General features: G+C 48.7%; 2 protein-coding genes across 3 annotated transcripts; one reads left to right on the plus strand and one right to left on the minus strand.

Annotated features, from left to right (window-relative positions):
- Positions 1-455: 455 nt before the first annotated feature.
- On the plus strand, positions 456-17,749 carry m (zona pellucida domain-containing protein miniature). Of its 2 annotated transcripts, none has more exons than XM_015185533.2 (8): positions 456-1,015; positions 2,494-2,597; positions 10,871-10,976; positions 14,360-14,513; positions 14,577-14,704; positions 14,823-14,970; positions 15,044-15,166; positions 15,231-17,749. In XM_015185533.2, exons 3-8 carry the CDS (start codon positions 10,899-10,901, stop codon positions 16,688-16,690), a joined length of 2,091 nt encoding a protein of 696 aa, XP_015041019.2. In that variant the 5' UTR covers positions 456-1,015; positions 2,494-2,597; positions 10,871-10,898; the 3' UTR covers positions 16,691-17,749. The 2 variants fall into 2 exon arrangements, with proteins under 2 accessions (XP_015041019.2, XP_002133490.2); XM_002133454.3 differs by having other exon boundaries at positions 456-998.
- On the minus strand, positions 11,338-12,311 carry LOC4815876 (farnesol dehydrogenase). The gene is made up of 2 exons (XM_001355296.4): positions 11,646-12,311; positions 11,338-11,579 (listed from the first exon to the last, which is right to left on the minus strand). Exons 1-2 carry the CDS (start codon positions 12,216-12,218, stop codon positions 11,400-11,402), a joined length of 753 nt encoding a protein of 250 aa, XP_001355332.2. The 5' UTR covers positions 12,219-12,311; the 3' UTR covers positions 11,338-11,399.
- Positions 17,750-17,915: the final 166 nt, after the last annotated feature.

Consider the following 17,915-nt stretch of genomic DNA (forward strand, 5'->3'; position numbering starts at 1 on the left):
CAAGTGCCAGAGTATACAAGTGTGCTCTCCTTGTGCTCCTTTTGCAGGAGCATCTTTGCCTAAAAGGTGGGTAGTGTAGTGGCAGATTTTATTGCTGATCGTGGCGCGTCTAATTGGCAAGCGATTCTATGTCATTAGGCCGCTTGATTAGCGGCGCCGCGCCGTCCAATATCTGTCTCAGTCTAGGCCTGGCCAAGTGCCACTACAAGAACAAACAAGCAGCAGAGCAGCAGAGCAGCAGAGGCCTAGGCCGGAGCATAGGCAGAACCAGAGGAGGCAGAGAAAGAGAGTTTCTAGCAACAAGTTCTCTCGGCTGTGACTGTGCTCATTTGTGCAGCTGCCAACAGTGTAGCAGTGTTTGAAAGCTCGTGGCGCAGCCGCAGCAGTCGCCGCAGCAGCAGCAGCAGCAGCCGAAGCAGCCGAAGCCCGAAGCTTCTGCCGCAGTCGCTAGACTCTGCGCTCGTCTCCGCTCGGGCTCGTGCACCTGTGTCTGTGTGTATCTGTGTCTGGCTTGATTTTCTTCTTGTGTTCCCGACAGTTACATTACGAGGCCAAAGAAAGTATCTTGGCTGGTTTGCGTATTTCGCGTTCGTCGCTCGTCGAGTTCACACGTGCTGCTCGCTTGGCCGCTTGCTTGCCACATCGCTTCGCTTCGCATTGCATCGCATCGCATCGCATCGCATCTCACCGTATCCCAGGCTTTGAGAATACGAATACGAATCCGAGTACAAGTCTGAGTCCGAATCCGCTCGGATCGTGATCGAGCCTCGTTTTTCAGTTCTGCGACGCCCAAGTGCCGCCTGCCGCCTGCCGCCTGCCTCCTCCTCCTCCTCCTCCTCTTCCTCCCCCCAGTGTCTAGTGTCAGTGTATTTTTTTGTTGTTGTTGTTTTACAATTACCGTTACCTGCGCCAAAGCGCAGAATAAAAAAAATACAGCAAACGCGAGAGAGAGAAAGAACGCAAGAAAGAGAGCGAGCGAGCGAGTCCAGTTCAGTGAAGTGAGTGTTTTTTGCCCGTAAGTCCCAGCGTACTTGCAACTCTTCGATCCGCAAATCCGTATAGCCAAACCGTATGCCCATTCGTACCCCTATACCAAACAAAAGCTATAGCCAAAGGAAACTGTTCAGAAAACTGTGTGAAACCTTTTTTTTTTTAGATCATCTGACTTGTACAACATTTTGGCAACATTTTTTTTTTAATTTGTTATTAATATAAAGCCTTGTAATCGTGTCATTTTCAATTATATATACTTTGATGTGCATGCAGAATTTGAGACTTTATTTCACTTTCGTCCAATTTGGCGCAAAAGGAGCTGGGAATATGCCCATGTTCAGACATGGGTATTTTCTGTGAAACACATGGTGCAGCCTTCAGCCGGGATGCGCTCGGGGCGCCAGAGAGGGGGGTGGTGTTTCATGTGGACTTGGACCTGCCACTGCCACCGCCACGGCTGCTTCTGCTGCTGCTGCTGCTGCTTGGGAGCCGATTAACCAGCTAGACAGCAAATGCAGCCGAGTATTTCATGCTTTCTAATTTTCCCAATTAGCACAAATGCGGCTGGCTCTGTCTCTGTCTCTGCTTCTGCTTCTGCCTCTGAGTCTGTGTCTGATTCTTCTTTATCTTGCGCCTCCATCCTCCTCAGAATCGAAACTAAAATCAACCTCAAAATCAAATCCCGACTGCAGCTCGAAACGATCTTCCACAGAGAAACACACACCAGCCAGATCTGTGCTCGGCGTTCCGTTCGTGTTCGCGTTCGCGTTCGCGTTTGTGTCTCTCCACTCGATGGGGCACTTTCCACAGCTTTTCCCAGCAGCAGCGACAAAAGCCGTGGAAAAATAATAATAATACATAATAATAATCATAACAATCACACGTACACAGCCAGAATAGAAACACGGAGAGTTCTACGTGCCACCCCAGACCAGAGCAGACCAGGCCAGGCCAGGCCAGGCCCCCAGACCCAGACCCAGACGAGACCCACAAAAGTAGCATCGTCATCCGTCGGATCATTCCCATAGTCATTCCCCATCCTGCTGTCTATCCAACCGTATACACAGTACCCCAACAGGTGCTGCTGCACCTGTACCTCGTATGCACTAATTATTGACCAAATCTCTGAACGGACAGGCAGACAGCCAGTCGGAGAGTCGGAGAGTCGGACAGGCGGACAGGTGGACATTCGGGGAGGCATTTTCCTCGCACACATATGTCAAATGGGAACTAATCACCAATCAGTTCTCCATTTGAGAACAGTGGTGGCGGGGAGGGGGGTGTCTCGGGCTCCCAGACTGGTTGCCTGGTTGCCTCGTTGCCTGGTTGCTGGCATTCCTCTTTATTTGCGTTACGTGTTAGGCGGTCCGGTCCGTTCCGATTTCACTTCGGCCTTCTACATCTGTACATATTTAAGCAATTATTCTTTCTTCTTATTTTTTTTTTGTACTCTTTAATGCATTTGCCAAACTCAGCCTAAATATCCCGTTTGATATTAAGTGTTCCAGAAATACGGAAATATAAGGAATCTAAAACAGCAGAAATACTAACGAGAACACTCAAAATTGTGTGTGTTTGACCATCGGAAAGATCAAGGTCTATCGGTAAGTTAAAAATGCAATTATTCGATTATGGTATTCCGATACAAGATCTTTCATACAACATCTATTGAATGTACCAAGCTATTAAACTATTTTGATGCTGTTGAGGATTAGGGGATTACGTTATGACAATGTTATAGATCGAGATCAAATAATCATATATTAAAAAGGATATGTGTTTGATGCATATTGATGTACACAAAGGATGTGCTTTATAATCATTATTATTCTTGTCGATTAAGGGTTTCAACGATTGTTAATGTTTGTAAATTAACGATCCGACTCAGATGTGGGACGGCTATTGGTTATGGTTATTTCCGATAAGAATAATGATGGTTCCCCTGGAGGAGATTCTCTGGTAAAATAGCTGGCGACACAAGTCACAAGCCGTGTGAGAGGGGATCGAATATGTGTATAATGAATATAGGCTGTACATCATCATTTGTCAGCAATGCCAGCATGTCCAATACCATAATCCCTCACTCCAATGGGAATCAATATTGTGACAGCTTTCGTCACTAGACTCGATTCCATTAGTCGGGACTACTGGCTACTGGCATTCCCGGAGATACTCGCACAATAAATGGAACAGAGCCCACACCAGCAGATATAGATACAGATACAGATACAGATACAGATACACCCGGAGGAGGCGGCGGCAAGTGTGCTGGCGCTGATGAGAAGTGAGTGGTAGCGGTGTTGATGCATTTGATCCGTTTTGGAGCGCATTAAATGCACCGTTAACTACTTCGAATTCTAATTAAGCTGATGCGACAATCCAAGGCACGCCGCTGTGGCACAATAAACTCAATTCCTGCTGCAGACAGAGCCAAAGAACTCTTGTGGCACAGACACAGATGCAGATGCAGATACAGATACAGATACAGATACAGATACAGATACAGATACAGATACAGATACAGGAACAGGCAGCGACACAGAGACGGAGACGGAGACGGAGACAGAGCCATGGGGCAGAGCCAGAGCCAGAGCCAGAGCCAGAGATTGGCAACTGCAAAGAAACACGCGACTTGGCCATAAATGCAATGGCAAGTTGCAAGTTGCAAGTTGCAAGTTGCAAGTTGAAAACTGCAGACCGTAGGCCTCGTTGTCGCATCTGTGGATCCCAGTTGTTGGCAAAGCGGAGATCAGCAAACGGCATCTACGAGTATCTGTGTGTCTCTTTCCATCTGCGACTCCGACTCCGACTCCGACTCGAGCTCGGCCTCTGGCTTCGGCTTCGGCTTCGGCTGCAGTGGACTATCTCTTTGTTTGGCCTCAAATGATTTGCTTTGGCCAATATTAGGAGGAAGGGGAGCTCAGCTCAGCCTTAGCCGCCTCTGAGTCAAGGTCTCCCCCCTTCTGCCCGACTAAAGGCCCGACCCGTATCTGTGTCTCGTTCGCTTGAATTCATTTGAAATTCATTCATTGTTTGGCTCTGACCAGCGCGAGCAGAGCCCGTTGGAGCCACCATCGATGCTCGCGATGCTCGATGCTGATGACGCATAATTTATGAGCTGCTGCGATCGACCCAGTAAATTCTATTCCCAAAGCTGCCTCTGCCGCTGCCGCTGCCACTGCCACTGCCACTGCCCCTCTTTCACATGCCATTCGCGGCAGACACAGGCACAGACACGGATGCGGCGACACACTGAGACCCACAGATACATACGTATGCAGATACATATAGAGGTACGAATACGAATACCTGTACGATATGCAGATGCGGATACAGATAAAGCGACGACAAGCGTCGTTTCTTTCACAGAATCTTAATTTGTATTCAACAACCATCAAAGCTACAAGCGAGAAAACATTGAGCGATGGAGAGACGCCGCGGCGTCCCAGCGTCTAACTGTTCTTTGCCTTTCTACAGACATTCCAATAATGAAATGGAAACTTTTCGTGCCACATTTGGGTCCCCTTCCTCTTCCTCTTCCCCTTCCCAGCTCATATGTACTCGTATAAAACCCTCCTTGAAATCGAAAGCTATCCCGAAACTCGTGCTCCCTCAAACTGCTTCGATTGGGGGCCAAGTCTCTGAGGTCAACAAATTGCGTTAACTTAAAAGGCCAAGCCCTTGGGCTGCTGCAGGCCCGCTGATAAGACTTGGTACCGCCCTTGGGGACCTGCTGCTTCCACCTCCACCTCCACCTCCACTTCCACTTCCATGCATTTCCATATGCACACGCTCCTAGAGGCTCCTAGAGGCTCCTAGAGGAGCGCATTGTTTGCACTTGACTTTGGAGCGGAGCGCTGCTGGGGGCTGCTCTCATGGCAGCTGTCATGTCGTTGCTCAAAGTTGACAACAGATTGCCCCCAGACAGAGAGACAGTCGAGAGCCTGGCAAAAGTTTTGTCGCAGGCGAAACGGAGGAGACGAGGAATTGGTTGGTTCATGCCCCAAATTTGAATACGAGTAGCTGCAACAGTCGGGTGCAGAGTCTGCAGAGGGGCTGGGAATGCAAATGCAAATGCGAATGCGAATGAGACTGGGACTGGGACCATTTGACACGTTCTCGGTCTTTACCAAAGCCTTTTGGACGTTTCCAGCTACAGAATGAATGGTACGAGTAGTTGCAGCAGTTGTACACAGCTGCTGCAACAACTGGGAACGATGTCATCCACTCCACTGCACCCCTCCCGCCTGTTCCAGTTCCTGTTCCTGTTTCTCCCTTCTGCCATTTGTGCATTTGCATTTGCATTTCCCATGAGATTTAGTGGCAAATCGTTGTCTGAAATTGTCATAAATTCAAAACTTTGAAGTGAGCATATAATTTCAGTTATGATTCAACCGCTAAGGCTACAGCGGATGTGCCCCAACAAATGAGAGCCTGCTTACACTTCTAAAATCGATCGAAATGGAGATATGGACTACCAACATAACCCCTGAAATCGTTTCTAGGCAATAGATACAAGCTTTTGAGCTGAAAGCTGAAAATGCAGACCATGGAGACTCCTGCTCCAGATCTAGAAATTTCCGTACATTCAAGGAAACCGTCAAGATCGGATCCATATTTGATCTATTGGTGATTCAGATAGTGCCAGCCACTAGATGATACTTTTAGATATGTTACACTGACGACTCTTCAGTATATTCTGTGAAGACGAAAGGTGGAGGATTGTATCATCACAAGACCGCAGTTGCCAAGTCAGTTTTCCCAGAGGCTGTTTAATTTTGTGGCTGACTGTGCGGCACCACCGGCACATGGATATGCCATGCCGAGCTAATTACACAAAGTAAAATTGCATTTGGCTACAACTACGGCTGCAGAATGCGCTCGAAAAAAACCAAGCAAAAAACTAAAAAGTGGACAAACTTGCTTCGAGCCCCCCTCCTGGGAACCCTCGGCGGGTCCCCAAGGTGTGGGGGATGGAGGTGGTCCGAGAGGGCGGCAACTGTGGCTGCTGGATGGAAAGGGGGTTGCATGTCTGGAGGGGGAGGTGCGACTGGGGCTGGTGGAACCAGTTTAATTAAAAGAAAGTGAACCATTTAAAAATGTATTTTGATTTCGGCCTTACTGTTACTTATACTGTTACTGTTACTTTAGCCATATCCATACCCATACCCGTGCCCGTGCCCGTGCCCGTGCCACAACGTAGTGGCATCATTATCATTATCGTGATTATTGCTGCTTTTCACTATGAGACGAGCACGGTATGCCCATACCCCGCACCCTGCACCATCTGGTGGCGCCCCTCTCTGGAAGCACTCTAAAAAAAACAACACAAAAAAACAGAAGCTAAAAATACATACACACATATCTCATCAAAAAAGCACAAAAACAGATAAACAGCAATGAAGCATAGGCATGTGATTTACCGTTTGCTGGTTGTTCGCCGTACCGTTATAACCGGGTCCGGGGGCTCTCTGTTCGATTCGAAAGTGGTCGGTCTTCAATAGCAATGGAACCGAACCGAACCGAACCGAACCGAACCATTTCCACTTCCATTTCAATTTCCACTGGCATTTCCATTATTGTGCCGCCACCATATCACCATCCCACCATCCCACCATCCATTCATCAATTCCACATCCCACAAGAAAGAAAAGTGAAAACTGTAAGCAAATTGCGGTTGGGGCTCCAGTTTTTGTTTGGGTTTTGATCGCCTTTTGATGCAACCATTTCTTTGCCATTCCATTCGAATTCGACTTCGAATCCATTCCATCGATCGAGCTTGGATCAAATCGAATGGATCGAATGGATCGGGCGAGCTCCAGGGTACGAGGGTGCCGTTCAGCTAAGCCCATCTCTTGGGGCGTGGAGCGTGTCCAACTAACTTCTACTTTTCCTCTCTTCCGTTCTTCCACTTCTGCAGCTGCAGCAAGCGTGCGGTACTGTTAATTGCAGCGGCAGAGGTAGCAGCATCATTAATTAAGCGCCATCAGAGCGTGCAGCACGCGGCGGCAGACGCCGGGCTCTTCAATGCGTCGCGTCGCATCGCACTTTCTTTGACTTAGTTAGACTGCGCCTGAGAAGGCCCGGACCCGGGGCCTGGCTCCGCTTCTAAGTAGATCCCATCCCGTCCCATGCGGCGGCTCTTAATTGGGCGCCTCTGCGCTGACTTTTGATTCCTCTCTCACGCTCTCGCCCTCGTTCCCGCTCTCGCTCCCACTCTCGCTCCTGCACTCATGCAAAACAGCTGGCCCAGACGCAGACACTCGACGAGAGCGGGAGTGAGTGGGAGAGCGAGAATGAGTTACAGTTAGCCCAGGCGCTGTCTCGCTGTACGAGTTCCCTTGCGTAAGGAGTATTTATGATTTCCGACCCTGCTACTCGCATGTGTGTGTATCTACATATGTAGAATATTAAGAGATCAACAGATTGATCGATTGAAACGATAGCAAACGATAGAAACGATAGACTACTCAGTCGTCTGCTTATGGACACCTTTTCAAAGGGAAAATCATGTTTGTCTATGAAGATAATCCAACCAACTCTAAGTACATATACTTTATATCGATTAGTTGCTCTATGCAATGCAATGCAAGGCAAGGTTATCGAGAGCCTCGATCTCTGTTGCTATTATTACATTATCTTTGTTTTAGGCACTTCGAGTGCAAGTTCGAGATCTCCAGTTTGAGTTCGGTAAAGGCAAGTTTTCTTTTCACGGAGTGTGTGTGTGTGCGTGTGTGTGTGTGTGTCGAGAGACAATAAACGAGAAGAGAAATTAATTGGCTCCAAATTAAAAGACAAATAAGCATATCAGCCGTTTACCGTTGGCCCCCTCCCTTCCTCTCCCCCTCCCCGGCTCCATCGACCGATTTACAGTTCTGCGAGAGAATCTCCGTTGACCGCATTTCTGTGGTCGAAATGTGAAGGGGGGTGTGGTGCGGTAGCGGGAGCGTCCATCATCTTTTTCTTGTTCGTAGCCGAGCGCCGCTTTGTTCGCACAGTTTCGATTTCATTTTCACCTGTTGCCGGGTAAAAGTGTGTGCCAGGCCAGGCACAATAGGCGGCTCGGCGATCAGCGGAGGCAGAGACGCGAAATGAGATTTTGTTATTACAGCCCGATGGAATTGATGTGGGCTTGACTGACTGCCTGATTGTCGGATTGTCGGATTGTCGGATAGTCGGATTGATTGATTGATCGATTGTCGGCATTTCTTTAATTGGTGGCAGAGCAGGGAAAGTGCTGCTGCTGTTTACCCACTGAACAATTGCCAATGTAAATATTTATCGCAGCAGCTCTGTCTCTGTGTACCCAATCGAAATGCGAAAGAATTATTGTGCGAATTGGAAAGTTCGGGTTTGGTTCGGTTCGGTTCGGTTCGGTTCGGTTTCGGTGAAATTTGTCGGGGATCTATTAGTCGTCGTGGTCGATCTTGGTCTACTCAATGCGGCAGGCGAGCACACCTCCAGATCCTCGGCAGAAAGTTATCGCGTAAGCTATCGATAAACAGATAAACAGTTAGGCATACAAAATCGATCATTGGCTTTACAAGAATGTACTCTGACAAATGCTTTTGATTTTCTTTATGTTTATTATACAAAAAAAAGTCATAGTCCCCCAAAAAAAGCTAATTTCGCGAGCGCCTTTCATACAAAATCAGTATTCCTTTTGGGGGTATTCCGCTGTGGCTCTCGCTTCGATTGTCTTTCGATTAATGGCTGAACAGCTTGTCTGTTATCAAAATTCACAGAGGGATGAGATCGATTTAGGCCTGCTTTTGATTAATGTAACATTATCTATTCTGTATTTGAGTTTTTTTTTGACATTTTTTCCGCGGTAGCACAAATCGTAGAGTAAAGTTGATTGGAATAGACCTCCACTAAGTGCACCCCTGGCCATTAAAGTGCTTCATTCTGGGCCCGGTGATCGCTCAATTCATTTTGCAAGCCCATTGGACACACTGTGTCGCAGTGGGTCACTGCTGCAGCCTGATTTTCCTGCCACCACTGGGGTGACTCACGAGGCTACAAAGCAGGCCTGGCAACAAACCGTCCCGTCCACTGTCCAAGCGTCAGGCAGCGCAGCCACCAAAATTTGCAATGTTAAAATGGACCCCCCGGGGGCCACTGATCGAATGGATCAGAGAGCAGGCCAGGTCCAGGTCCAAGTCCAGGTCCAAGTCCAGGTCCAAGTCCAGGTCCAGGGAAATTGGCCGCCTGGCCGTTTATTAAATTTCAATTTGTTTATGGCTTCTTTTCGTGGCCGCACATTTGCGGCCATTTCACGTATTCGAACAATTTTCGGCTGCCCCATTGGCCGGGGGCGTCAGGTTAAGTGCGATCTGGCCCCGGATACGTTCAGTCATCAGTCATCGGTGCTCAGTACCCCGATCCCCCCAACGCTCCAAACGCCGCGCTAATGACGCACATCGACATCTTTATTACTCCGATGGGCTCCTTTGACCAAAAACATAAGGGGAAAGGCCTTTATCAATTGATATTTAACATACGAATTGGGCTGAGAACGACGACGACGACGACGACGACCACGACCACGTCGCGGAGGATAATGTGATCGACCGCGACGGCGACCGCGTGCACTTAATGTTCCTGTGTCGCCCCACAGAAAAAGCGCTCGGGAATTCAAAAGGGGCGAAGTCAGGGGCAGGAATATAGGAAGATTATGCGAGTACTCGAAAGAAGAGGACAGGAATTCAGGTTAACCGTAAGCGGAGAGCGAATGGAAGCTTTCGGGTGAATGTGTAGCTATAATTGGCATCGATCGATCGATCGACTAACGAAACATCCGTAGAGTGCGGTCGATGGAAGAGGATCGAAAAGGACTGTGAAGCGTTTGCCTGGGTACTCGTAAAAGTTATCAAACATCCATTTGGATGGAAAGGAAATTAAGGGAGAGAAATGCACGAAAGTTATCAATAGAAGAGATGAATATTATTGATGAACGAGCTATGTACCTAAGCACATACTAGAATACATAATCATAATCATCTTAATCGATAAACGGGAGATGTCGTATAAGAAGCAGCTCCAACTGTTCCAGTCGTCAGGATCATTGAACTCCCAATTCCATGAATATCATTATTTAACGACTTGGAACGATGGAGAAAATGGAATCTGATTAGCCCCAAAAGATCTTGTAGATCTACGATCAACACGCAACAGTACGAGTATGTCTATCCGGCCATCTATCGTTTACCATTTAGCTCATTTGGTAACCAAAAAACCAGTAACCAGGCGATCGCTTGCAATGAGATCAGGAGTACCTACATTCGATCGATCGATCATCGAAATTGCCGCAATTTAGTGTGTCTCACTTTATTTTGGATCACGATTTGCGGCTGTTTCAACCTGCGGCCCTCGTGCCTCGTTCCTCGTTCCTGTTCGGTCAGAGCCGCGTGATGGACAGGCACAGAGCCCGACAAGCCAACTATATAATCGTAATGGAGATCGGAGTCGAGATCGCACTTGGCATTAGCAGCCAGTCAACAGTTGCAATTGCCGACGGGTCCGTCTTGGTCTGGTTGGGTTTGCATTTGCCACTGGCCGCCCACGCGAACTGTGCGATACAGTGGGGTGAAAGCGATCAGTGCAACGGTGGATCATCAATTAGTATTTGCACGGAAATTGGGGTACAATTGTCTTCGGGGGAATTCAAGTTCAGTTTGCCCATTCGTAGCCCACTGTGCCTATGGCTTAGTAAGCCAGTTCGAAAGAGAGAGAGGAGAGATAAGACCCCATCGTACTCTCCCTCGCGATAGTGATTGTAGCAAACAAATCATTGGGGTAGTCCCACCGAGCACCTTCCCCTTTTGAAGCGCAACCGAAACCCAATAATATTCAATACTCTTTCGCCTCGTTGCAGATCCGATCGCCACGCCCACAGCACCAGCATGTGGAGCCCACAAAAAGGTCCTACACGGCTGTGGGACCTTAGACTTAGTAGCTGTATATTTATTTTACACTTAATGGTAAGTACAACAAAACACAACCACAGAAATTACTCGGCTCTTATCACCAAAACTGTATACATACTCGTACTGGTATAGAATTAATTACAAAGTAAAGTTTAATTTGCCGACCTTGGCCTGGGGAACAGCGAATAATCTCCACCGATCTTATCTCAATGAACATAGCAATTATTTCCAAGCAATACATTTTCTCTAAACTGGCTCTAGAACAATGAGACTGCAGGTGTTAATGAAGGCGGTAAAATTATAAGCGTGTTTAGTAAAATTGGTAGAAAGATTCCTCTCTAAGAAGTCTGCTGAGGGAGACTGATTCGCTTTTACATATCTACAAAATGTACTGTATCAGTTATCTCTCAGAATGTAATCGAAACTTAGGTTTGTTTAATATCAGGATTGCATACACGTAGATAGGTGCCAGAGACCTTATACGGACTCTCCAATGGGCTTGATGATCATCTCGTGGATCTGGACATTGGGTGGTGTCTGAATGCAGTAGGAGACGGCATCGGCAATGTCCTCTGAGCGCAGCATGGGCAGACCGGGCAGTAGTTCGAGGACCCTCTTGTCGAGAATCTCCGTATCGACGGCGCCGGGACTCACGCTCTGGGGACGGATGAGGAAGAGCTTCGGTTAGAGGCAAGCGGCAATTCGAGGGTAACTGAAACTCACCGTGATCTTGGTCTGGGTCTTCTTGTTGAGGAACTCCTGGCGCAGCACCTCGGTCAGCGCAGTCACGGCATGCTTGGAGGGGGCATACATGCCCAGGCTGAAGCTCGTAACCGGTGTTTGGTGTCCGAGCACGCTGTTGATGATCACCACGTGTCCGTCGAGGACATTGCGCCGCTGCTGAGAGCGGAAGGCCTCGCGCGTGCACCAGGCCACGCCCAGCACATTGGTGTCGAGGATGGCCCTCAGATCGGGGCCGTTGCCCTCCTTGACGATATCCGCCGCGTGCCGCAAGATGCCGGCATTGTTCACGAGAACGTCGGCTCCCCCCAACGTGGCATCGATCCAGGCGAAGGTGTCGACAACGTCCTGTTCCTGGCTGACGTCACACTTGCGGCCATGGAAGCGGGCGGACTGCTCGGACGGCAGCGCTGCCTTCAGCTCCTTCAGCCGCTCCTCACGGCGAGCCAGACCCACCACGACCATGCCCTTGGCCACCAGATCCCTGCAGCATGCGGCTCCAATCCCCGAGCTGGCTCCGGTGACGACAGCAACGCGATTTTGCCAGCGATCCATTACGACTACTACGAATGTTTAGTTTATTTCTGAATAAGAACCGAGCAATCCCTTATACGGGAGCGTGATTCAGATGGTTCTGCGTAGCAAACTGATTAGCCACCCGGCACCGGTTAGTCTTTTATAGGCTTCCCCGACGAGCTCCATTCACGAATACAAGGTACGAGTACGAGTTCGACTATAATCTTAGAACGTAGACGCCGATGGAGAAAGAGAGAGAGAATCAAAACGCTTCTAACCATGACTCTTGGAAAAGCCATATAATTATCTATCTACTCGTATTCCCGAATGCTATTTTGCAGGTTGGCCACGCGAATCTGTGCCAGCTGATAGAATTTCTAGCATTGCTAGCAGTTCTTTCGTGGTTTATCATTGTAGATCAGCAGAAATATTTGAAAGACGGCGTGCGTCGGCACGGTGACCAAATCGTTGCACAGGTTCTCGAAATTAAGTCGAAATACTGATTGGAATGGAGAGGAATGGATAGTTGCAGTTAGAGCAATGTTATAGTCATTATTATATTCATTTATTATGCATTCGAATAAATGAAAAAGCAGTACGACAGAATGAAAGACTAGCGCTTACCCCCCCGGCAGATCGATGGTTCCTATGACAGTTATTTGATATCGCTAGATAGATTTTTGTTAAGTTATTAACGATAAGATAAGGATTGTTTTGGATAGATTACTATTGGATATAAGGGGCTGCGAATGTTGCATTAAATTCATCCTGCATGATAGTAGAATCCATAGTAGTCGTAAAAACACAGCCATGCTCATGTCTCTTTAATGCTTTCGATCCTTACGAATCCTACCCTTTACTCAGATTCACGAAGAGCCCAGTGGAAGCACTGCGGATTCAAATCAGCAAGCCTTGTTCGCAGTCTCTGAAGTGAGTCGAGACATGCTACGGAGTTCGTGTGCCTTCGGCTGTGCCCATTTCAAGGAATATTTTTGTTTTTTTTTGGTGAAAAACATTTTCGTGCAATATCTGATATTTATTTTCGTTCAGTGTAAGGCATGGTAATCTCTACGGGCATTCAATTATTGCTGCCAGCTCACTGACTGGCTACGAGCCTAGGCCAAATGATTTGGTGAGCTGGCCAGAAGAGAGCTTTGTCTGTGTCTCCTGCGCCTGCATCTTCGTCTGGCACTGAGATGCCAGACAACGTGGCACCGCTTCATGCTTCATATAGGGGCAGGTAAACGCACTGCTCATACGTGCAACATGTTGCTTGGCAGGTGCAGTAACCATTAGTGGAAGGAACTGTCGAGGGGCGATCTATGTGTATGTATGTATGTATGTATACGTATATGGATGTGTATGAAAATGCAAATTCCATTTGCAATTTGCTCAGATTTGAGCCGATCGATCCTCGCAACCAGACGGAATCTCTAGCAGTATTTGGCAAGGCAGTTTGGCCAAGTATCAGTATGCAAATGTCGGGCTGGGGAGCTGAGTGGAGTGGATGGGAAGAGGCGATGGGGGGGATCCCCAGGAGATCGGGACAGACCAGTTTCTAAAGCGCGGCCAAACGGATGCGGACCAGGTGGAATTCGCTTTCTCATTTCGATTGGCCTTTATTGGCCATGGCCGAGGGGCTGCTGCTGCGGCCTGCTGCCTGCTGCCTGGGCCAGAGACTGGATTTCCGTTTCGTTTTTATTGGCAACACGTTTGCCAGGTGCCAGTCGGGAACCGTTAGATGCCACCCACAAGGCTAGAGATGGAACTTGAGCTGGAGAAGCAGATGGAGATGGTCAGAGATGAGTATGGGCTAGGATAGGACGGAGATGGCAGGATCAGTTGGCAGATGAAATTGTACGAAAGAAATACCTAAATATAACTGTTGGAATACGGGGTGGAATACGGTACAGCTGGATGGGGGATAGAAAGAACAGATCCAATCAATTATGGAAGAGACACGCCACGAGAGGGAGTGGCTCGAATTCGGCATGGAAATGGATAGAAGGGTACCTAAGATGGAATGAGTGTGGGCGTTGAGCCTTGGATTGAGAATGATAGGCAGATTTGAGGTTGAATGAGAATCAGAGTCCAATGAATGTTTTGTATGAGTCGATATTAGCCACGTACCATTGCCAATTACTGACCATTATTGCTACATGCACCTTCCACTCTTGCAGTTTAGTTTAGTCATAGCTGGTAATGAACTGTGGCCTATGGACCGGCCTGACGGAATGCCCAACATTGTCTCCCTGGAGGTGATGTGCGGCAAGGATCACATGGATGTTCATCTAACATTCTCGCATCCGTTTGAGGGAATTGTTAGCTCCAAAGGTGCGTATCCTCCTAAAAATCTTGCACTGATACGAGTACTAATCCCCACTCTGATCACGTTAGGACAACACAGCGATCCGCGTTGTGTGTATGTGCCGCCCTCAACGGGCAAGACATTCTTCTCGTTCCGCATCTCGTATTCACGATGCGGCACCAAACCGGATCTCAACGGACAGTTCTACGAGAATACGGTGAGACTGCAATCGATAATGATCCACAATACATCCCAAACATCCCCCATTCTCCATCCTCCATCCCCCTCGAAGTGTTGAGCCAAACTAAAGATCACTTTTGTCCATCACATCACAGGTAGTCGTGCAATACGACAAGGACCTGCTGGAGGTCTGGGACGAGGCGAAGCGGCTGCGTTGCGAGTGGTTCAACGACTACGAGAAGACCGCCTCCAAGCCCCCGATGGTGATTGCTGATCTGGATGTGATCCAGCTCGATTTCCGCGGTAAGTCGGCCAGGCAATCCATTCAGTCGGATCCGCTTTTGATCCATATCTATATCCAATATCTTCCGCGCAGGTGATAATGTCGACTGCTGGATGGAGATTCAGCATGGCAAGGGTCCCTGGGCGCCGCCAGTGAGCGGCATTGTGCCCCTGGGATCGACGCTGACCCTCGTCGTGGCCATCAACGACTACCGCGGTAAGCCCAAGAATATTTTGACCCGACCAATCAGTATCTTATGCTCGTATCTTTTATCTTTCAGGCGAGTTCGATATGCGCGTTAAGTCCTGCTTGGCCTCGGACGGCTCTGGGCATGTGATCAACCTTTCGGATGAGTTCGGCTGCGTGCTGCGGCCCAAGATGATCTCACGCTTCCTGAAGGCCCGCGCCCCCGACGAGAGGGCCACCGTCATCACGTACGCGTTCTTCCACGCCTTTAAGTTCCCGGACGCGCTGAGCGTGCACATCAAGTGCAAGGTGGAGATCTGTCGCCACGGCTGCCTCGACCACTGCCAGAACTCGGGCGTGGCGGGAGCCGGCGGTGAGGGCGGTCTCGGTCTCGGCCTCGGCCTGGGCCACGGAGTGACCAACGCCAACGAGCGCAAGGATGTTCACATGGGGGATGCGATGGGCAGCAGCAGCACCAACGATCTGCTCCGGGATCTGTCCCTGCCTCCGCCCCAGCACGGCATGGGCATGGGAATGGGCATGGGCATGGGCCTGGGTATGGGTCCGGGTGTGGACCATGACATCTTCTATGAGGACATAATACACGACCAAAAGCAGACGATTGGCGGACAAGGAGTGGGCGGAGTGGGAATGGGAGCTGGAGCGGATTATGGAGGCGCTCACGAGAAGAGTGCGAATCTGCAGCCGCGACCCGTGCACGAGGATCAGGAGGAAGCCGACCTGTCCGACCTGTTCGGCGACGACGATCTCGCTGATCTGGCCGACATGGACGGGGGTGATGGTGAGCGGTATCTGGGCCTTAAGAAGAGCGGCAAGTTCCCCCACGGACCACGGCAGCTGGAGGCACAGAAGCGCATGGGCGTGCCCATGGCCGGGCCCCGTTCTCTGGAGCCCAGAAACGATGACGAGGATGTGCCACGTCCCGTCTACCGGCCCCAGGCGGAGCCCCTGAAACAATCGCGAGAGGACCATATCGACTTGGATGTGGAGGAGCCCGATGAGAAGGCCGCAGCCCCTGGCGCTGATGCCGCCTCATCCTCATCCACAACCACATCCTCCACCACGGAGGCGCCGGAGAATCCCCGCCGTCGTCGTCGCCGCTCCCTGGTCATCTCAGATCGCAAAGTGCGCAGTGCCGACGTGGGAGTCAGTGGCCTCTACGATGTCATCTCCGAGGCAGACCTGGCCTTCTCGCCGGACTCGAAGCAGGAGGCAGTGACCGTGTTCCAGGGCAAGATCAGCGAGGAGGTCGTCTATGGCATCTGCATGCCCGTGCCTGGGTTCAGCATTCTGTTCATCGTGGTCATCTCGGCCACCATTGTCTCGGCCCTGGTCGCCGGCTCGCTGCTCTACCGCTACCAGCTGCAGAAGGAGGCGCTGGACAAGCAGACGCCCATGCCGGTGCCGGGCACCCTGGCCTCCTGGATGACATTGCGCCTCTTCCGCCTGCGCCACATGCAGCAACAACAGCAACAGCAGCAGGAGCAAGTGCGGCAGCAGAGCCCCGTCGTGGGGCATGAAACGGTTCAGTGATCGGTGCGGATAGTATCGTCATCGGATCGTATCGGATCGGATCGGATCGGATTGTGGCCTCCGTCTTCGTCTTTGCCTTCTATTATTATTTATTTATTTCGTATGACTTTTTATACGATCCTTTTTTTTGCTCGGAGATCAGAAATCTGAAAAGATAAAGAGACAAAGACAGAGAGAGAAACAGAGAGAGAGAGGGAGAAAGAGAGAGAGAGAGAGAAAGAGAGATTCCAAGATGAAGATGGAGATGGCACCGTAATGTTAGCTTCTCGTCCGTATCCGGGCAACAATGCAATACTCGAACCGCTCCAAATGGTTCCGTTTCACATTCGTATTGGTGCTGAACGATCGAACGATCGATCCATTCATAACGTTTTTTTGTTTGGGTGCATTTAGTCGTTAAATTGCTTAAACACACACACACACACACATACACAAAGACTCAAAATCACACACATCCACATGCACATCCACACACACACATATATAGAGAAAGAGACACAAACAGAATTGGTGGGTGGTATCGCAATACCCAGCGATACCGTACCCAGAAGAGGTGCTCAATGATGATAGATGGAGTTCATGGAGTTCACATCATCTAGGTTTAAGGGAAACTTATTTATTTATTGATACATATAAATACCTAACTTATATATATTTACGGCATATGTTTGAGAAAATCGTACGATATAGAGCTAGCTTTAAGCCACATCAAACAAAATGGAAATTTTAAATTGAATTTTGAAAAATTTGTTTTGTTTTTTTGTTTTTTTTTTTTTGTATGTGTTTTGGCCTTGAAACTGAGTTTTATTTAGGGGAAATTTAGTTAAATTATATATTGCCTACGCAACCATCTAGTAAAATGCTAATTCTCATCATTTTCCATCGAAAATATTCACATTTGAATTTTGAGGGATTACACAAACAATTATTGAACACACTCTCTACCAGTCTATCTTTTCCTCTTATGGAATGCATTTCTCTATGTGCAGATACAAATTAAGTGCAACTTTTGTAATTGAAAAATTGACAATTGAATAAATTAGCTAAGTTGAAATTAAAGAATCCGAAAACGGCTAAATTATGTACTTGTATCGTGAGTATTGACGTAGATACGTATATGACAATATAACAGTAGATTAACAAAGAGAATACCACCTGGAAAAGGGTAGTAGCCCTCTTATACTTGCAGAAAGTCGACCTTAAATGGAGTGGCCCTCGACACACT

This window comes from Drosophila pseudoobscura, chromosome X (genome assembly GCF_009870125.1).
Source record: "Drosophila pseudoobscura strain MV-25-SWS-2005 chromosome X, UCI_Dpse_MV25, whole genome shotgun sequence".
Lineage (NCBI taxonomy): Eukaryota > Metazoa > Arthropoda > Insecta > Diptera > Drosophilidae > Drosophila > Drosophila pseudoobscura.

What these genes read in the sequence shown, in the direction of transcription:
- m (XM_015185533.2), top strand. Translation starts at nt 10,899, where the DNA reads ATGTGGAGCCCACAAAAAGGTCCTACACGGCTGTGGGACCTTAGACTT. An exon ending in TATTTATTTTACACTTAATG is followed by an intron (nt 10,977 to 14,359) that starts GTAAGTACAACA and finishes CCACTCTTGCAG; the next exon opens with TTTAGTTTAGTCATAGCTGG. An exon ending in GACAGTTCTACGAGAATACG is followed by an intron (nt 14,705 to 14,822) that starts GTGAGACTGCAA and finishes ATCACATCACAG; the next exon opens with GTAGTCGTGCAATACGACAA.
- LOC4815876 (XM_001355296.4), bottom strand. Translation starts at nt 12,218, where the DNA reads ATGGATCGCTGGCAAAATCGCGTTGCTGTCGTCACCGGAGCCAGCTCG. An exon ending in AGACCCAGACCAAGATCACG is followed by an intron (nt 11,580 to 11,645) that starts GTGAGTTTCAGT and finishes ATCCGTCCCCAG; the next exon opens with AGCGTGAGTCCCGGCGCCGT.